Here is a 22296-nt window from a genome sequence, read left to right on the forward strand (position 1 = left end):
GGGTTCAACGAAAAACACCAGATCAATTAGGTTGAGTTACTTCACTGACTTTATCATCCCCCCCCCCCCCCCCCTCAAACCAAAAAAAAAAAAAGAAGTTGAATCCAAAATAAGTTTCCTTTAAAAAAATTGAAACACTAATTAAAATAATTAGTTAATAGCATTAATCATAATATTTATACTAAATTACCTGTTATTTCTCCTCAAATTACCTTTTAAATATCTTCATACATTTTAGAAGATTATATACATAATCTATTCGAGAAGGGGTAAATTAGGAGAAGTATTTTATATATTTCTGGTTTTTTAATGCGACACTTATTTTGGACCAAATTAGACACCAATAACCTTTTGATAACTGGAGTTTGAATTTGTGAAATTTTGATTCGAATTATTACCTGTCTCGTGAGATTTTAGGGTCCGGTTCATAGTTTATTACGTTGGATTGGACACATCGAAAATTGTCAACTGTACCTTTCTATGATGACGAAATTACTTTATAAAGACCAGAGTTTTTCCATTCTGGTAATGTGGTGGGCCAAGCAACACGAATATTGTTTTGCTTTTACAAAAGGAGGCTTATTTTGAACTAAAAACGACAACTCGGTGCACAAGATATTCACGCAGGATCCGGAAATGTACCCCACCTAAAGTGTGTGATATAGACCGCCTACCTTAATTCAAGTATTAGTCGCTGCTTCCACGGCTCGAAACTGTGATCTATGGGTCATACGGAGAGACAACTTTACCGTTGCTCCAAGAACTGTCGGCGAAAAATAAAATAAGCCATTGTACCATGATATATTTTGGATAATCTGCTCCGTACACTTGCTGAACTTCGACTGTGTTAAAAAAATCTAGCAATTGTGCCATTCTCTGTGTTTTGATGAAAATCTTCATAGAAACTTTAACATTCTGCAGCTTTACATAACATGATAACAAGATTAATGCAGAAAGTAACAATGAGGGAATGCCAAAGATATATATATGTACACATAAACTTTCTTTATTTGGTAATTCCCTCTTTTCTATTATTGTACACTGTGAACTTGTGAAAACTTTGTGAAAATACGACTGAGTTACTATTTTCAATGTTTTAGTTGGATTCATTTCCTTCTGATGATTCTCCTTCCTCCAAAGAACTCAATGAGTCTTGAGATAATTGGCTGCGATATTGCTGCACCACCAAAACAGATGCTGTTGTTGAAAATTCAGAGGATATTAACAAGTTTCCTATAGGCCCCAATTCTGGACATTCACTCTTTTTATTCAATGCTGCAACCACTTGACCTTCAGGCATTCTTCCAACTAAAAAAAGATTGCACCTGTTATATGTCTTTATTGCTTCAAAAGTTTCTGCAGCATCCTTGATTGTCCTCTCTTCGTATTTGATCGATCCGTCCTTTGAGATTCTCTGTTTCAATCCGGAAAGTAACACTTCGTCGGGTTGAGCCTCGAGGCTGGAGTTCTGGTTCATGTCTATCTTGACACTGCCACCAGCAACTTCGGGGTCGACAACAAAACGTACCACGATTAGTGTGACACCGGGGTGCTCGGCCATACGCACACCATAAGCAAGTGCTTCCCGGTCATCATGGCCTCCGAAGAACAAGATTGTTATTGTGAAGTCGACATTGCTAGCAGATACATGAGATGCTCCACCGAGACCTCTATCTACCAAGATACCGACTGAACATGGTGCGTGCTGAAGAACTCTGCGGTTCACATGCCTTAGATCGGTTCTGGTTGTTTCGAAATGTCCATCAAGTCGTTGGTGCTTGTGGAATGGGAGAATTATCATGGCTACCCTCTTTCTCTCGGCGCTAGTAATAATGTCCTCGTGCATGCTATTCATGGGAGAGATTGCTGTTGTTGGTCGGATAGACACTTTGCTCAGATGCTCAAATGTTTCAAAAGCAACCACTACTTGGTTAGAATCTGTAACCTCCCCTTTATTCCAAAAGGGCAGCCCGTTCCTTTTAACCTTATGGACCATCAAGATTGCTGATGACCTTTCGGAAAGCTCCATAAGGTGCATGGCATAGACGCGAAGTCCTTCCCTCTTCTCAGTTCCTCGAGAAACTTCAATGAGATTGATCAGTGTGGGAATGTTTCTTGTGCTGTAGAAGCATGTTAGCATTCGGACTTGTTTGCTCGTGTCTTTCCTCTCTATTGTTCTATGCTTGTATTCAGTCACAGCTAGTTTAGCTGGTTTGTATATTGATATCACAATAGGAGTTGTGATGAACGTTGTGAAGAGAGCCATCAACACCATGATGGCAAATGTTTGATCATTCAGTACCTGCAAAACCGATGAGCCAAAACCATGTAAGCTTAGAGAACTAATAAACTCACGAATTCATCAAATTAGAAGTGAAGTGTGAAGAAACATACCCCTCTGTCTTTGCCAATATTAAGAACAATGAGCTCGACTAAACCTTTAGTATTCATCAAGAACCCAAGCGTCAAAGCCTCCTGCATAGGCATCTTGCAAAGGAGTGAGACGACAATGGTGCCGACAATCTTCCCGAAGCATGAGGTAAATATGACAAGAACAAGAAGACCCCATGATTGAGCCCCCTGAATAGTGGCCACATTCGTTTTCAATCCACTAGAAACAAAGTAGAGAGGAAGAAATAAACCGGATACAAGGTCCTCGACTTTTTCCACCAGTGCGCCTGCAAATGGTCCTTCCTTTGGGACAAGAACACCGAGCACAAAAGCTCCAAATAAGGCATGAATACCAATAGTATCAGTGACAAATCCTGCAGCCAAAACTGCTGCTAGTGTAGCGCACACATATATCTCATCTACATGCTCACCATCCGAACAACGTCTAGCCATCCATTTGAATATAGGAGGACCAATGAATATGCAGAGTATCACAAAACCAGCCCCGCACAAAAGGACCCAAAGGGAAATAAGGGGAGAACTGGTAGTGCCTGAGAGGGCAATAGCAAGAGCAAGCAAAATCCATGCAGCCACATCATTGACTGCTGCAGCAGACATGGCCATTCGACCAACATCTGTTGTTAAAAGTTTGAGCTCAGCTAGAATACGAGCCAAAACAGGAAAGGCAGTGATAGAGAGAGCCACTCCCATGAACACCAGAAAAGGGCCTTGATTAACCCCTTTTGATATAGTAGCTCTGAGAGCAAAGGATGTTCCTATTCCTAATACAAAGGGGAGACTAATTCCAGCAACAGCAATACATAGAGCTTTCTTCCCAGTCCGACGAAGAGACTTTGGATCTAACTCCAGACCAACAAGGAAAAGAAAGAAAAGGAGGCCAAAGTTTGCTAAAGTATCCAACACTGTTAGGCTCTTTGGTGGAAATATTGTATGCAGATACTTCTCGTTGCGACCTAGAGCAGATGGACCTAGTAAAATTCCTCCCTGACAAAAACAAAAATATCCAATGTCACCTCTTTCTTGCACCAGAACTATGACTATTACTAATAGTAGTTGTTTCGATAGAGCAGTAAATCATGTGAGCAGAAATATGTAGTTGAGTTCATTAAAGAACTTTCATAACTGGAATATAACACAAATCAGTCTATCCCACAATGTTAAATGTTTCCATGCACATGGAGCCAAATGCAGTTGACTTCATTAAAGAATGAAAGCAAAAAAGCAAGAAACACTCACAATAATCTCAGCAACAACACGTGGCTGTCTCAATGGCCGAAGAAGATAGGCAAGAACACGAGTGAGAACAAGTACTAAACATATCTGTACAATGGCAAGAGGAAGTGCATAATCCAACGGATCGTCCCCTTGGAATACTCCATTAGAGGTAGCTTTCATAGGTGGTGGACATTTCAGGGGTGCTGCTGGTGTAGCCATATCTGAGCTTAGATAAAACAACTCCAAATCAACAAGAAACAGTCAAAATCTTCAAACCTGTATATCATGATCAAGTCAAAATCAATCAAACTATCTAGAATTACTTTATATAGCACATATCTTAGTCATAACCAGATTATACACAGGAACTCTATTAAAATTTTGACTGCAAAACATATAATCCTTAAGGCCATGGATTTACATACATTCCATGTGACAAGTTAATCTAATGCTCCAAAGTGCGCAGCACGTACTTCAGATGCAACTGAAATAAATATTTAAAAATGGGGTTGGTAAAATATAAATATACAAAATTCTTTTCTGTCCCACTTCAACAATGATACTTGAAAAAAGAACCCATCTTAATCTCACGATTTTTCTCTTTACAGGGGACCCAAAGCATCTAGCTAAAGTACAAATTTTAAAAAACAACTTTAGGAAAACCACATGTTGTGGTTTCAGTTTAATGCTTGAAAAAGAAACAATGGAATTATTTGAATCTATTTAAGGTACTGCAACCACTTTAAAAAGGTGCTTTTCTCGTTAAAATGATGAACACTAGTACTAAATATACACAACAAAAGTGCCACACCCCATTCAAATACTCAAAGTTTTTATTAAAAAGTGCAAACTTCCAAATTGGTTACTCCCTCCCTTTTTCCTAGTACTATAATTTCCGCGTTTCATAATAGTATGACTTTTTCAGTGCGATAAAATTTTACACCATCAATCACTAATATTAACAAAAAACCAAAATACTAAGTATGACTTGATACCTGAATATCATAATGATTAGTAATCTAGCTATTAGAACGTGAAAATAAATGAGATAACATAATTTCTGAATACGGGATCAAGAGTTCATGAGTTAACAGAAAATAAAACTCATGAGTTAACAGAAAATAAAACAATGTCAATAATTGTTATTTCGATGGAGAAGGGTAGAGGGACTGGTTCAGCATCCACCGAGTTTCTAATAGTGCGCCAATCCAACCAGTTTCTAACTGTGCGCCACTGGCTCTCGGAGATTTTCCGATTATCAAACAAAGAAATTCTTGAGCCATTTTTTGGCGTAAGTAGTTTATAAAATACACTATTTATAGGAAAATATTAAATTCATACAACATAGTGCTAGTAAAGACCAAATGAGAAAGAAAAAAAGAAACAAAGGTTATAAATGAAGCTCCTAGATCACCAGGAAAACTTATTTGACTTGTAGCCTAATGATGATGCCATAACTCCCAAAAACTCTGGACAAAATAGTAAATTAATGAAAACTCTGCACAAAATATAGTAAAATAATGGACGAAAAATGATATATTAAAAATCTGCAAAAAACTACACTCTAAAACGTGTTGTCACTTTCTGTTTCCACGAATCTCCACCTTACCATTTTGCTTCTCTGCCAACTTCTTACATTTAAGGTCCTTCAAAATTACCAAAAAATCCAAAATCACCAACCACCAAACGACAATCCTACCCCTCATTTTCCATTCAAATTTTCATAAAAAGCCAAAATCTGGGTCTTGTTCAAAATAATACAACAAGGCTTTTCGAGCTTGACGCCAAAAAAGTCAAAAATCATGCACTTAATTTGCGAAAGTATAATAACAACAATAACAACAAACCCAGTTTAATTCCATCCGTGGAATCCAGGAAGGTAGTGTGTATGCAATCTTACCCCTATTTTATAAAGGAATTTACGAAAGTGTGTGCATATATAAGAATTCAATATATAATAATATCGATAATAATGACACGTGATGTTTCTCTCTAACCTTTCATATGCACTCAATATTCACAATCTCAAACAAGTTAAAATCGACTATATATGAATTCATAATATTCACATTTCGTTGTATTCAGACCGATTTCAAATATTATTGTGCATTTAGAATTATGTAAAAGGTTTACGTACACAATAATTTTCCAGAGAAAGAACGAGAGAGAGAGAGAAAGAGAACCTGAATCTTGGAAACTTGGAGAAGTTTAAAAGAGAGATAATAATAATAATAATAATAATAATATTAATAATAATAATAAATTGGCCTTTCACTGAATCATCCTCCTTTAGAATATAAATTTGATAGGAGGATAGGAGATAGTTAATTTTTTTTTGGTTTTTGTTTTGCGAAATAGAAAAAGAGATGAATAATATAGAAAAGAACGGAGAAGAAATGAAGAGTTCCAAAGAGTGAGGAAAGGAACGAGAAAGAGAGCACGCCCATACACTGGCCTTCGGTTCTCCGTATTTGTAGAGCCGCGAAAATGTGTGTTATTATCATTTTACCCTTGGTTTCTTTGCTTATTTACGGAAAACGCATTCAGGCGTGTGAACGTTTTTTTTTTTTTTTGGAATATTTCCAAAAATAGAAGGAAATAATTTAATATTTTTAAGAAAGAATATCTGTGTACAAAACATGTTACCATGTGTGTGGAAAATTGAATTTTAAGTTTCGAAAGGGGAATAATGACAACTTCATTGAAAAAAGGGACTGAATTCAGTAACTATATCTATCGTTAAATTTTTTATCTAATATTGTCTTACTTATTAGGAAGGAAGTCTCGCTTACACCCCTGAAACTTAACGGAGTTTCAAATTAAGGTTATTTTTAAATTATAGTAAAAAATTGATAGATAAATTTGGATATCTTTTCTTAAAAATTTTGGACTTTGGAGTTCAGTCATTTAGCGATGGAGCTCCGTTAATAACATGGGCAAATATGAGACGCTACTATTAGAAATTCGACAAAAATCGATCACGATCGACTGATGGTCGGTTAAAAGCAATTTTTTGGCCAGGTTTTTAAATAAACCCCTGACTCGTACCAATTTTCGTTGGTTATTTTCGCGTGAAAATACAATTAAAGAGTATAAATAAAATAAAAGACAGTCTTAAAACAAAATGCACTAATGGTCTAGTGGTAGAATAGTATCCTGCTACAGTACAGACCCCAGTTCGATTCGCAGATGATGTATTTTTTAATTATATAATTAAAATACAAACCAACTTTGGTCGATTTTTTCGGCAATATTTTTTTTTGAATTTAATTGACTAACCAAAGTTGGTCGGTAATTTCCGACCAACTTTGATCGGTATGCTCTTCCGACCTTCAAAATACCTTCCACATAATGGTCACGTTTTGGACGGTTATTGGTCATTACCGACAAACTTTGATTGATTTTTTTTTGAACGATTTTGTCCGGATTTTTAGTAATGCCCATTGTACTATTAAGGGGTGAATGAATCAATTTTGGATTGTTGGAGCTTTTCCCTATAAAAAATGATTTCAAAAGGTTTTCAGCATCCTACGTTTGTCTTAATAATTGTAGTTTTATTTAGTTCTCTAAATGTTTAAAGCAGTTTTATTCCCCCAAAAAGCTGTTTCTGATAGGTTTTTATGAAAATTCTACCAAATAACTCGTGTTTTTTTTATTACGAGTTCGCAAAGTTTTCCACAACAGACACCTCTGCATTTCAAGTTTCGTGGTAAGTCTCATAATAATTGGCGGACGACAAAAAGTAATTATATTCACTAGTCAAATATATATATATAAAATATACATTGATTATCTATAAATATACATTTATGCATTCATATACAATATATATATATATTCGATTATTATTTTTAGGAGTGTCTATACAATAAATTTTTTCCAATTTTCTTTTACTTTTCTTTTGTTATCGTCATCCTTATTCCTTGCAAGTGTTGACGATTGGAGTTGCAAGTTTTCTTTTTCTAAACAAAACGTTGGAATTACAATACGCCACTTGCTGTTGCACATGAAAAGTCAATGAATTTTCCATTATTAGATGATCTTCAAATTAAATAATGCAATTATGTTAGTGCAATTAATTTTAAATCTTTAGAAGAAAAGTCTATGTGTTTCTTCTATGTGGATTATTCACCACATAATATAAGTTCTTATAAAAGTTTCATTATCAGTTAACCAAAATCCATGTACATATACACATATCATACATGTGTGTAATAGTGTTAATAACTAAAATGTTGAAAAGGTATTAAATAAATAAAAAAATTAGTAGTAGTAATTATATCTTCGGATTTCTTATTTTACTAATACTTGGACATATAATTTACATCAACATCCAAATACACAATGGAATCATTACGAATTTAGAATCGGTATAATTACATTTTTTTTTGGGTAAAAAATGTGGGTTTTACATAAAATTTATCATTTAACTATGGAATATGCATTTTAACTTTAATTATGATACAACAACAACAAATTCAGTATAATCACACAAATGGGATTTAGAAACGGTAATATGTACGCAGACCTTACCCCTACTTTGTGTAGGTAGAGAGGTTATTTCTGATAGATTCTCGGCTTGTAGAAAGCACGGAAAGGAAAAGAAACAGTAACAATAGCAAGATAGTGAAATAGCTAAAGCAAAATAAACAACAAATAGGACTATAAATCTAAGAATAAGAAAATACAAAATTGATACTGCTACTATTATGGATTTAACTTTAATTACGATAAAATATATAATTTGATGCATGCGATGTATTTAAATCTTTTATAACCCGTTGACTCCATCTATCCAAGCTAGTTGTCATAAAAAGTCGACGAAACATTTCTCTTCATCTTCCCTCTACGGCACCTCTACTCTCTTTTACTATTTAAAAAAAACTATAAAAACTATACTTATTTTTTAAGTATTAATATATATGTTTGTAAGAATGGGATCTTCGTGGTTTGCTGTTAGTGAGCACGTATAATCGACAACTTGACTAGTAATAGTAATATATTCCTTTCGTCCCAATTTATGTAATTGTGTTTAACTTAACACAAAATTTAAATAAGAAAAAAAGATTTTTGAAATTTATGGTCTAAAACAAATAGTATTTGCGTGGCTATAAATTATCTTATTAATTAAGAGTAAAATAAGAAATTTAAAGTTGAATTATTTCTTGATAAGGAAATATAACATTTTTTTTGAATATACTAAAAAAGAAAGTATGACACATAAATTGAGACAAATAGAGTATATAGTAAATATTTCTATAAGTAGCCATTGCTTCCTGATATTAATGGTTGTCTTTTGGTTGCACTGTTGTCTTGAATCTAATAGTAATTGAATAATTAATGAAGAAGAACTAACAAGTAAACAGAACCTTGATAAACACAATTCCTTTTTCATAAATATATTATTATTTTGAAAAATATCCAAAAATATTAAGTGTACAAATGATACATTTGAGATGTGGTTAGAGTGTACAAATGGAAGTGACTTAAGATTGAGTGTCTAAATGAAAAGTGTGAACAACTTTAAGGGTCTGCTGATATATTTTACCTAAAAAATACATGCATGTGCATCCATACTCACATATACATACACGCACACATGCATATATACGTGATGAGTATTTTAGGGTAACTCTTGAAAAAATGATGGTGCAATTTGATGCTCTTGACCATCTATATCTATATCTATATTTATATTTATATTTATATATCAATATAAAGTTCGGAATGGAAAAGGTGATGTGACACTTCTATAAATGAGGATTGCCATTTATCTTTTTTCCTGTTTTTTTGGCTTTTCCCTATTTTTTTCATTTATTTATATTCTCTATTACTATTATATAAAACTTCCATTCAATATTGAAATTTATGTTCTTCCAAAAGGAGGGGGAGCAGTTACAACAATTAATTCTAATAATGGTAGCAATTTGAACGAACACTTCCTTGGTTATTGGAAGGTTACAACATTGAATATAATGATGGCTGTTAAATTAGAAAGAAAGCAATACGCTGCTTCACAACCAACCTTTTACGCATTTCCTCTTCATAAAGTTCAGCGCTAACAAACTGAAGTGATATGAAAATACAGAAGATTAAGCTTTCGCTCCAATGGTCATCGAATGTACTAATGTTTAATTTGTCCTTTAAAGAAGCTTCCATCATGAGTTTGATTGACTTGATTTGCAATTCTATATAAAATTTTAGTCAGTTGTCAAATTTGTTTGGATTTCCATTTGATTGTGTTTTTTAATTTATATTTACCACACTTTGAAGAAAAATCTTATGCTTGAGTGACCTTCTTCTTTCTTTTACTAACAATATTAGTTTATATTTAAGTTTCTATTCATGTGGTAGTAAATTGAACTCGAATTAGTGAAAGAATGAGAAAATTTGAAGAGCATGTGCCAAACATTTTTTTTTCTTTTGGGCCATGGTGGAATCTCACTTATTTTTTAATTCATTTCATATTAATTTCCAGTTTATTCCATGAGCGAGATATTTCTCCGTACACTCTGTCAACTGACAAAGTTATTCAGTTTATGATGGTAAATTTGCATATTCGTAAGATGTAACAGAAACCCACATTTAGCATGAATTTTTCTTTGAAGGCCATGGGGAATCTGCGAATATGTGTGTCTACCATTTACTACTTTGTTCACACTATTAGTTTCTGTCTTCAATGAGGTATTGTGATGACTCAAAAGGTCATCAATTGTGTTAGAAATAACTTCTGTGTTCCAAGGTCTTAAAACTTCCTTTTTACCTCACCTTGATTTGCGTGCATGGTTCGAACGTATATCCGGAAAAATTTTATGTGAAAATATGAGAAAATAAAAATTTCTAGAGTTAAAATTTGATTATGGTTGACTTTGGTCAATATTTTGAGCAAATGGACTCGGATCTGTGTTCCGACTATCCCGGGAGTAAAATATGAGACTTGGGCGTATGTCCGGAAATGAATTCTGAGGTCCCAAGACTTAGAAATCAATTTTTGAAAGAAATTATTTTGATGAATTAATTATGAAATAAAGAAAAGAATTAATGTTTGAAACCATTGGTATCGAGCCCGTATTTTGGTTCCGGAGCCCGGTACAAACTTGTTAAAGTATATAAATGATAACTGTGAAATTTGGTGAGAAATGGAGTGTATTTGACGTGATTTGGACCTCCGGTTGAAGAGTTATGATCTTTAAGTGTTCTTAATGAAAATGATGAGTTTTGAGGTTTAATTCATAGTTTTACATGTTATTTTCATGATTTGATTGCACGAGCAAGTCGGTATGATGTTTTTAGGTTGGTGTGCATGTTTGGTTTGGAGCCCCAAGGGCTCGGGTGAGTTTTGGATAGGCCACGGAGTAAAATTTGGACTTAGGAAGTTGCAAGTTTTTAGCTGGTATGTTGCAGGTCTGCAGGTTTCGCATTTGCGAAGCCTGACTCGCAAATGCGAGATCGAAAATGCGAATAACTCATCGCAAATGCGAGAGAAGGCTTGTCCAGGGCTGATCGCAAATACGATCATTTCTTCGCAAATTCGAAGAGGCCCAGAAATCCCTCTTGGTCGCAAATGCGACTCCCCCTTCGCAAATACGAGTTCGCAAATGCGAGTGTAGCAGGTCTTGAAGAGTTCGCAATTGCGAACCCTGGTCGCAATTGCGACATCTGCGACCTGCAAATTCATGACTTAGCCGAAAATCTTTCATTTTTCAAACCCTTTCAAAACATAAGCTTTCTTGGGCGATTTTTCAAAGACAAGTACTCTTCCAAATCGATTGTAAGTCATTTCTAACTTATTTTTATTAATCTTTAACATCTTTTCTCATGATTTCAACTCAAACCAAAGGTTTTCATAGGGAAAAATTGGGTGTTTTGGGTAGAACCTAGGTTTTTAAAATTTTGGGGATTTGGACCTCGATTTGAGGTCCGATTTCAAAACAAATTATATATTTGGGTTCACGGGGGAATGGGTAATCGGGTTTTGATTTGAACCTCAAGTTTTGACCATGTGGGCCGGGGGGGGGATTTTGACTTTTTGAGAAAAACTTTGGAAAACCTATCTTCATGCATTAGAATTGATTTATTTAGCATTTATTGATATAGTTAAGTAACTTGTGGCTAGATACGAACGAATTGGTGGTGGAATTACGAGGTAAAGAGATAGTTGAGACTTGAATTGTATTCGTGGTATCGAGGTAAGTGTTTGGTCTAACCTTAGCTTGAGGGATTAGGAGTTGTGTCCTATTTGCTACGTGTTACTTGTTGAGTATGACGTATAGGTATGGTGACGAGTATCTATACGTTGGTGTCAAGCATGCCCATGAGTCTTATATTATGATTACTATGACTCCGTTTGTATTGTTCATGCCTTATGCGATAATTTCAATTATTGAGCAAAGCTTGTGGAAGTAACATGTGCATTTGAATATTGAAGAGCGTTGGCTCAAGTTGTAAAATGAATTGTGAAGGTATAATTGGATATTGAACCTTATAGAGCATTGGCTCAGGTTGTGAAGTAAATATGAAAAAAGAGAAGAGGATTTTTTATATTGTTCCCTTGCCGGGATTTGATTGTTGTACTATTGTTCCCTTGGCGGGATTTTATTGTGATTTCTTTTATTTCCTTGCCTTTATTTCTTATGATTTTTGTTTGGGTAAGGAAGAGGGTAAAAGCACGAAGGGTGATGCCATGCATTATTTTGGTGAGAGAATGTTAAAGCACGAAGGGTGATGTCGTGTATGATCTTGTGAGAAAGAGTGTAAAAACACGAAGGGTGATGCCATGCCGCACGATGTACAATTCTGTGCCGATTATATTGATTTTATGGTGAGGATGAGAGTAAAAGCACGAAGGGTGATGCCGTGCAAATTATATTGATTTGATTCTTATGGCGAGGACGAGAGTAAAAGCACGAAAGGTGATGTCGTGCACTTATTTGATTTCTGATTCATGTTGATAACTCAGTTATGGTGTTCTTTATATTTACCTGCTATCCTCCTGTTATCATTTGATGTTTCCCCGCAGCATGTCTCCCCCTACTATTCTTAACTGTACATTCCTGCTTTATTTTCCGTTGTATATGATTTAACTGCACATGTTTATTTAGTAGTCTGCTCCTAGCCTCGTCACTACTTCACCGAGGTTAGGCTAGGCACTTACCAGCACATGGGGTCGGTTGTGCTGATACTACACTCTGCATTATGTGCAGATCCCGGCGCAGCAGCTTTTGGACCTTAGCTTGGGGTGGCTGCCTTCAGTCTATTCGGAGATCCAAGGTAGTCCTGCAGGCGTCCGCAGGCCCTGACGTCTCCCTCTATCCTTTCATCCTGTTTCATTTATGTATTTCAGAAACAGTGTTGTATTTATTTTTCGGACTTTGTTTGTAATATTCCTAGACCGTTTGTGAAGTTGTGACACTAGTTCTGGGTAGTCTTTGTTTAAGAAATTGTATTGAAAATATTTAAATGGCTTTATTTGTTTCTTTCGCTTGTTTAAATTTCGTTGTTTATAAACTGTTGGTTCATAATGGTTAAAGGTTTAAAAATGAGAAAAAAGTAAATTGTTCAAACAGTTGGCTTGCCTAGCTCTCACTAGTAGGTGCCATCACGACTACCGAGGATAAAAAATCTGGGTCATGACAGGTATTGAGACTTTTTATGTGTTATCATCACTCCTTATTACATCTAGATTGGTTAATAATATATGTAATGTGTATCAGAATGCTTTATCAGTCCGATTACTACTGGAGTCTAATGGCAAGTTCGTTGATACAGTATGATAACCAAAAGTTGATGCCTCTCTAAATTAGATGTCTTGATTATCCAATTTAATTTCGTTTTTTTTTTTGGCTTTCTTTTTTACAGAGTATAATATTGACTTGAGCACAAGAAAATTATCCTTTTCCAATTTGCATTTGAATTTCTTACACAGATTCTTTAGGTCATTATTAGGAGGGATTAAAATCTCATCTTACGCTTTTTAATTGTTTGAAATTAGCACAAATGCCTCTAAATATGATTAATCAACTATCATCTGTGAGCACGTGATTTTTGCCTCACACGAATTATTCCAAAAAAATTCCTAAAATTAGGTCTTTACTTTAATTATGTGTTATTTTTAGGAATTATTATGTGATTTTCAAGATTGTTTGCATATATTTGTGTGCATGTTTAATTTTATTAATGCATCAAAAATACAAAAAAATATAACATTTGCATTTAAGATTTGATTTTTACATTTTTTAGAATTAATTAATAATTAGGTTTTACAAAAATGAAAATTCACAAAAAATAACATATTTTTGTATTTTTGTCAAATTGTGTGATTTTCTTTTAATTTAAGTGTTTAATTATTTGTGATAGATGTTATTTAAAGTTAATTAATATTTTGAGTTAATTTGGTGTTTTTATAAATTTAGGATTTTGGTTTTAATTTTTGAGAAAAAAAGGGAAGAAAAGAAAAGGAAGAGAATTAAATCAGAATTGGGCCAAATTCAAGTTAATTTAAGAAGCCCAAAACCAAAACCCAGCCAAACCCAGCCAAAAACTAGCCCAGACCGGTCCGGTCCGCCCTTACCAGAACCAAACGACGTCGTTTGGACACGCTTTGATCAGGGCCGTCAATTTTATTTGATCGAACGGCCCAAAGCCTTGCCCATCACCCGTATCCGACCCATTTCATCTGATACCGATCTGGTATTCATCTCACTCAAACGACGTCGCTTCATTTAGTCAGATGATCCAAGCCATTGATCTCATTTGATCAAACGGCATGTATCTAATTCCACCCCAGTATATATACATCCAAACAAACCCCGCCCCCATCTCGTCTATCGTCTCCCTCACCCCAAACCCTAGAGACCAGCCGCCACCATTCCCCACCGCCTTCCGGTGGCGGCGCCGGCTCCGTTCCCCTCCAAAATCACACCCCAAAACCACCCCAACCCCCTATTTCCAAATCCCCGATCTGTTTCCCTCGAATCACCCTAGTACTTCCCGAATCTTCAATCGAAGTTGTCCGGTCCCAAAATATCCGAACCCTAGCCTACCCAATCAACCCCAGTTTAACACCACACAAACCCTATGACTCCCTTATACCAAATCCATCAATGGTTTCTTTCGAATCTGACCAGAACTCGTCGAATTTTAAATCTAGGTTCAAACCTAAAAGTTCAAAATCAGTTTCTGTTGAGCCTGAGGACATGCATCGATCCAAGCCTCTAGTTTTGTGATTATAAGGTCAACTCACTACAAAAACCGATGCGGTTCATTTGTTCTTGATAAAGAACAAATGATTAGCATCAGTTTGGGGTGAGTCACAGTATCAAAGCCAAACCCAAGTTCGAGCCTGTCCGGTGCTGTCTTAATCTTTGTTTGTTTACATTAGTGTTATTCTGATGTTCGTCTTCCTCATCTCTTTTTCTTTTCCTGATCAATTTCAAATGAAATTCGATCTATACTCTGGTATAGATTATTTTGTTTACTGTTTGTTTCCTTAAGATTGTTTTCGTAGATTTTGTTTCGTATAATTGGGATATCAGTAGACTTTGAAATCGTATTTCGCTTGGTCACTTAGTCAGAATACTTAAGGATTAGTTCAATAAGTTTGGTATTAACCTCTTGTTTAATTATGTCAATGAGAATTGATTAATATAAATAATTCAAGTGTTTACCTACTTAAGAAGTTTCTAGTGGATAGTAGGATTAGGATTGCACTAATGGATTAAATAATTAAGTGGATAATTGAGTGGACAATGGAGTGGAGGATTAAAGAAATGAAAAGTTAAATTGGTAGTGGAAAATGCACAAGTTGAATGCCCATTTAAGGGAGCTGAAAATCAGAAAGAAAAGGGGATAGAGCTTAAGATATAGAAGAGACAGGCTAGAACATTCTGAGAGAGAGATTGAATACAGAGAAGACAAGAGAGATTCTAAAATACTGAGAGAGGAGAAGAACAGTCCGATATTCTGAAAGTATTGAAAAAATACATAATTTTTTAGAAATAAGAATCCGATAAATCAGCTGAAAACTCTCTATTGTACCATTGAGCCTCAGTAATTCCTGATTCTTTTAAGCTTTGGAAAACAATAATGTTCAGTGATGAGATTTGAGTTGGTTTGATACTAGTTTTTTGGAAGGTTTTGATCAAATTGTGTTAAAGACTACTGTTCCATTGGGTTTTAAATCAATTTTCTAGTTTCACTTGCTGAATCTGGGGCTGTGTTGTTGCTGCTGTCAATTTTTGCTGTTTAAAAATTGTTGATCCTTCGTTATTTCTTTGTCCCTTCAATCTCAGGTACTTTCTTAGCCCCTGAATGATGATTGATTGTTGAACATATAAATCAGATGGAATATTAATTGGATACAGGCTGCATTTGAACTTAGTTTACCCCTGTTTCTCGTACTGCTTTAATATTCTGTAATAAATATGTAGTTTTAGAGGTTATTTAAGCTATCATTTGCACATTTAATGTTGTGTATGTTCAGTAGTTATATGTATGGGTAATTGGACAGGTATGTATGATTCTGCTGTACATATTCAATAGTTGTATGTATAGGTAATTGGACATGTACGTATGGTGCTTATTTGAGATCAGTATGGTTCGAAGAATTTGGCAAACATGTTCTATGTTTACATTTGCTCCTGAATGAGTTTGAAATGTCTAAGGATCATATTGAAAGCTTTAGTATGATTTTCTGGAATTCATGAGGGAACCAGATTCTAATGTACTGGTTTGGCAACTATCAGTGTTAGGAGAAATTCAAGTTAGTTTAGTTATGTTGAAAGTGATTCACTGGTTATCTACTGTTGCTTGCATGTCAATTGAGTAGATTTGGTTGTTTTAAATTCTACAAGTTTTTTCCAGGTGATGTTTAATTAAGGTTTAAAAATCAGCATTTCAAGTTAATTAGGGCCTTAAAAATTTAGAATCATATGCTATATAGTTTCTCAATAATTGGATCCTTAATTGTTTTCTATTTTCAAAATCTTGGAGTTGTTTGTATGTTATGACTAGCTATTTAGGTTCAGTCTGAACGTTTGCTGCTCAGCCATCGTTGGATCACGATATAGACTCGGTATCGAGTCTAATTGGTGTTGGTTCTGAGGTTTTAAAGAATTCGGGCCTTCTGCTTGGGCTCAATTTGGGCCCAGAATTTTAAAATTAACAAGAAATGAAAGTGATAGGCCCTGCTGCATGAGTTTTCTTTTATTTGCTTCAAAACAGGTTTCTTCACTGTTAGTTGGGGTTGGTACAATTCCATTTTAAAATCGGCCCAGTTCCCCAATGTTACAAACCAATTGGTTTAGTTTCTTTAAAAGGGATAATCATATCAATTGGGCGAATGATTATGGCCCTTTAATTTGATGGTTTCTAATTGGTAGGAAAAAATATATTTTTGATTCTTACTCATGCCTAAAGTACTACATATTGATGCAAAAATCTTGAGCTTCAGCAATCCGTCTAATGATTTCGTGCGCTTAACGATATGGATTCTCTTGGTCTCATATCTCAATATACTGTTAATTCCTCCTAGGCAGTTTCGAAGTGATTTGATCACAAAGAGCTTCTAAATTCAATATCTCATGATGTGCCTGTTGGAATGATTATTTGGTTTGTTTTGTGAGCTAATCGGGTAGATATTGAAATAAAGAGAGGACTATTGGGCTAAACTCTAATAATGAATAAGTTGAGAAAGAACTTGATAGGCGTAAAACCTTTTAATAACCTTTTCTGTTGTGTGTGGCATGATTACGGGTTCTAAAATTAAGACCCACGTATGCGCAATGTTGAGCAAAACAATCTTAATCTTTAAAATACAATTGTGATTGTGTACACGTTCGCGTGACATGATTACAATTCGGAGTATGCGTTCGTGCAACTTCGAACAAACCTTCTAAAAAAAGGGTTTTCGGAGGTTATTAATTAAATTAGCTCATATAGTCCGAAGTGTGCTGCCTACCATTTAATCATACAAAAATGACAAATGTTCGTAGTTTGCTTTAGGCACGCGCAACTTTTGGCCAATATTTTTAATAATAAAGTGTTATTAATTGTAGACACGTTCGCGTGACATGATTTTTGACGCGCCAAACAAATGGGTACACGTACGCGTGACCCGTTTCAACATAATTTTCTTAATAAAAAAGCGGTGAAGGATAAATGAACATACGGTCTAAAGTCAGTAATTAAACAATTTTAATAAGCCAAGTATGATCAAAGCGACCGTGCTAGAACCACGAAACTCGGGAATGCCTAACACCTTCTCCCGGATTAACAAAATTCCTTACCCGAATTTTTGTGTTCGTGGACTGTAAAACAGAGTCAATCTTTTCCTCGATTCGGGATTTGAACCAGTGATTTGGGACACCACAAATTATCCCAAGTGGCGACTCTGAATTTTAAATAATAAATGAATCCCGTTTCGATTGTCACTTTAAGTTGGAAAAAACTCCCTTATACCCTTTCCGGGGTGTAGGAAAATAGGAGGTGTGACAGCTCTGGCGACTCTACTGGGGACCAAACCCAGAATCTCTGGTTCAGGGTTCAAGAATTCGAGCTTACAGCAGCTGTTATCTTTGGCTTTATTATTATCTAATTTTTTCATGTTTGGGCCTAATATGCTCAATGTTGCTTTTTACTGCTTTGATATTATCTGAACTGTATATATAAAATGTTACGAAACCCTTCTTCTTTCTGAGTCTTCTGAATTTATGGTGCACACGTACGTGTGGCCCACCTTTCTGTTAGAAGTCATACCAAATAGAACGACGTTGGGCCAAGTAACTAGGCCGGGTAGACTTTCGTGCTCCCGGTACGTTGCCCCCACTTCGGCTCAAGCTGTTCGCTTGGGTAAGCCAGGTCTAGAACTGTATACCCCAGGTTTTACACTTAGAATAACTCAGCTTCATGCCGGATACCTAGTAGGAACGTTTGTTTGCATCATGTGCATTTGACTTCGGAGACTCAACACAGGGGTTGGGTCTGTCTAGGACAGGTGTACCCGAAATGAAAAGACCATCCTGATGCATCTTACTTGCTACTTGTGCATTCATTTGTTTCGGATTTGTATGTTGACCAGCTTATAGGGAAAAGTTAGAAAAGGAGAATCAATGTGAGAACCGAAAATTGGCTGTTTTCAAAAAAAAAAATCCAAAATATTTTGAAATTCTTGAAAAGAAAAGGAAATGTTGTGTTTCTTTTAAAAAGTAGTTTTATTATTATGAACTACGTAAGTTTGACTCTCGCCGGATGTGAGATACGTAGGCAACCCACATCGGGCCCAACTATTTTTTTTAAAAAAATAAAAATAAAAAAAATAAAAATAAATAGATAATAAATAATTAAAAATGTGGGTACATAAATGTCATTGTGTTGTCATAAGTAAGGCGATGCCATTCTTGTCCAAAATATGCCGAATGTCCCCAAAAGGGCGACAGAAGGCTGTTTTTGCAAGAACAGTCGCCTTTGGTCGTTTTTTCTTCCTTCAAAGAAAAAAAAATTGCCGGTTAGCAAACACATCGAAGTGTTTTTTTAATGAATCTTTTTAGAAATATTAATGATTTTTTCAAGATGAGTCTTGATTTTGTTTTTTTTTTTAAAAAAATTAAAATCACTCACAGGTACAAAATGAGCACCGTCCAAAACCCGCCGTTCACAGATGTAGATGAGTTTCTATTGGCTTCGGATGTGGTGGCATGAGTTAGGAGGAGATGGTCAAAAATGGGTCATTAAGTATTTGGGAGCTCTCACAGATATTATGGAAGTTAAACCACGCGATGATTTGATTACGGCACTAGTGACTTTTTGGGACCCTGTTCACAATGTCTTTCGCTTCTCTAATTTTGAGTATACTCCCACATTAGAAGAAATAGTTGGATATTCCGGTTTTGACGGAAATTTGAGAAACCAGAATCTTATATTCCCAAATGCTCCCTCAGTACACCGATTCTTTGGTCTTCTGAATATTAGTAATCAAATCAGAAAAAGCAACGTTGTCAAAGGGTGTTGTTATTTCAACTTCCTATATTCAAGGTTCGGAAAGCCGGATGGATTTGAAATTCATGAAAAGGGCCTTACTAATAAATAAAACAAGGACATCTGGTAGATTCACCGTTGCTTCACTTTCATGGTGGCTTTTCTGGGAATCATGGTCTTCCCAAACAAAGAGCGGACGATTGATATTCGCATAGCCAGAGTCGTACAAGTCCTCACTACCAAAGAACATCACACTCTTACCCCGATCATTCTCTCAGACATTTATCGGGCGTTGACTTTGTGTAAATCTGGGGCAAAATTCTTCGAAGGGTGCAATATTTTATTGCAAATGTTGTTGACTGAACATCTCCGACATCACCCCAAGTTCATGAAGTATGGTCCGAGCAAGGACAATTTTATTGAGAGTTATGAAGAAAGAATAAAAGATTATAAATCTCCAGAAGGAGTGGAAGCCTGGATATCCCATTTAAGATCTTTAATGGCAAGTCAAATTGAGTGGACTTTGGGATGGCTCCCGGTAAGAGAGGTGATACACATGTCAACCTTAAAGAGTTATTTGCTGCTGTTGGATTTAAGAAGTGTCCAGTGGTATGCACCACAGAGAGTTCTAAGACAGCTAGGGAGATACCAAGTGGTGCCTGATGATGAAGATTTGAGTGTGCAAGTGATTGAGCTACCCCCCCGAAGCCACTCTCCATGAGGCTTTAATCCAGCGGATTTGGAATGGTTGTCGATGCTTGAAAGATGATACCCAAGTTCTATATCCTGCGAAAGGTGAGATAAATCTGGGTTATGCTAGGTGGTTTGAGAAAAGATCCCATGTGGATGATGCACCAGAACCTGATCCTAGAAGGCCCATAAAAAGACCGCATGTTCAAGCCTTTGATGACAAAATCCAAGAACGGATTGCTTGGGGTGAAAAGGAAAAGGGGTACAAAGCAACTATTCATGCCTTAGAAGAAAGCCTGAGGAACCTCAATTTGGAGAAAGACTTACAAGCACAAGAAGCAGAAGGTGAAAAGAAGAGTCTGATTAGCGAGAATAAAACTCTCCGCGCTCAGTTTCAACAGATGAAGAAAGCCTCTGAAGCGCCAGTGAGAAGTTGGAAAGATCAGAAAATCATTGCCAATCTGATGAAAAAAATGCAACATTATGACTCCATCTTGACAAAGACTGAAAAGGCGTTACACAAAGCTAAGGAAAAAATCATACAGTTAAATGAAGAGGTCAAATCTAGTAAGGAACGCCAAGTAATGAGATGTGAAGAAGAAATGGCTCAATTCAAGAGAGAGAAGGACCATTGGATACATTCAGAAGCTCAACTCCATGCACAGTTGGAAGAAATGAGAAGGTACAATAGAGAACATCAGCACGCAGATATTGATAGGGAGAGAGCACAGGCAAGACTCGATCAGGCCAGACTTCGGGCTCAATTGGAGTCGGCTTTAGATCACGAAGGCCACATAAGAGATATAGCCACCACTCGCCAACAACAGTTACAAAACCAAGACCAGAATCTCTAGGACTTCAGAGCACAAATCCATGATTTGGCTGTTTACACCTCTCAAAGTTATGTGAACTGCCAAGGGATGGATTATGAGAGGTTTCTAGAGCATGCACCTACTTTTGCCCGTCATCTTGCAATGGAGTTAGAGAGGATGTACCATACACTAGGAGGTCATCTGGGTCAAGCCCCACCGTGAGCAGATGTTTCAGTGATTAAAAGCAAAAGATTGTAGAGTGAAGCATGGTCATAGTTGTTGGAACTTTTCATATAATAGTCATGTTTTAGTTTAAGTCCATGTTGAGTCTTTTAAACCATTTTTTTAAAGTATTGTCCAAATGTAATGTCATTTCTGTCTTTGTACTGTTTCGTTTGTTATAATAAATAAAAGTAATAATAATTATTTCCGCCAGAACTACGCTCGGTCTGATTCATGCAGGGTCATGATACGTAGGCAATCTTCATAAGATTCGACCACAACCAAAAGAAAAGAATAAAATGAATGAAAAGGGGAGGGAAATAAAAGATAGGCGTGAGTGATAATAAAAGGGAAAGATCAGGAAAAGCTGGGATGACACAAGCAACCGAGCAAATACATGATAGAAAATGGTTAATTGCCTAGGTGCATTGCATCCCAACGTGTAATTGCATATTAAACTCTAAGAACTAACAAGTTTGTTGTTTACCAGAGAATTCAAGCAGTTAGTTTATTTAGAGGATACTGGCACATTATCATTACCAAACCAGATCGAAAGGACCAATACCAGAAAGCATGTCTATCCCGGATGCCGACACTAGTGTTGAGGTGGAGGAGTTGGACGTCAATAAAATGAAAGAGGAGATGCTCAAACTTAAGCAACAGATGGTCGAAATGTAACAAGCCTAGTCCAAAGGGAAATCACCGCCGTCTTACCCAGCCAACCCGGCTTTTACCCCACCATTAGCTCAGTCTCAGGATCATCCCGCCACCGATCTAGGTTTTCCCATTTATCAACACTACCATGGCACTACTTCTCATATGCCGCAAGCTCCACCACCAAAATCAATTCCATACCCTCATCCACCAGTCACCCCTGTCTTTGTGACATCTCCACCAGCTGCACTCCATAGATCCCCGAGTGAACCTGTGTTCCAAGCTCAGGACAACCAGTATTATCCCCCGGAATGCACCT

The 22296-nt window shown here is 36.0% G+C and overlaps 1 protein-coding gene across 1 annotated transcript; it reads right to left on the reverse strand.

Annotated features, from left to right (window-relative positions):
* Positions 1 to 881: 881 nt before the first annotated feature.
* Positions 882 to 6059, reverse strand: LOC104248124 (cation/H(+) antiporter 18-like). Its single transcript, XM_009804314.2, has 4 exons — positions 5811 to 6059; positions 3649 to 3903; positions 2395 to 3396; positions 882 to 2302 (listed from the first exon to the last, which is right to left on the reverse strand). The coding sequence occupies exons 2-4, from the start codon at positions 3844 to 3846 to the stop codon at positions 1097 to 1099; spliced, it is 2406 nt and encodes an 801-aa protein (XP_009802616.1). The 5' UTR covers positions 3847 to 3903; positions 5811 to 6059; the 3' UTR covers positions 882 to 1096.
* Positions 6060 to 22296: the final 16237 nt, after the last annotated feature.

The sequence above is a fragment of the Nicotiana sylvestris genome, chromosome 8, assembly GCF_000393655.2.
Source record: "Nicotiana sylvestris chromosome 8, ASM39365v2, whole genome shotgun sequence".
Classification (NCBI taxonomy): domain Eukaryota; kingdom Viridiplantae; phylum Streptophyta; class Magnoliopsida; order Solanales; family Solanaceae; genus Nicotiana; species Nicotiana sylvestris.

Coding starts and splice junctions, on each gene's coding strand:
- LOC104248124 (XM_009804314.2), bottom strand. CDS start 3,846: ATGGCTACACCAGCAGCACCCCTGAAATGTCCACCACCTATGAAAGCT. Junction 3,397..3,648: donor GTGTTGTTGCTGAGATTATT/GTGAGTGTTTCT, acceptor TGTTTTTGTCAG/GGAGGAATTTTACTAGGTCC. Junction 2,303..2,394: donor ATATTGGCAAAGACAGAGGG/GTATGTTTCTTC, acceptor TCGGTTTTGCAG/GTACTGAATGATCAAACATT.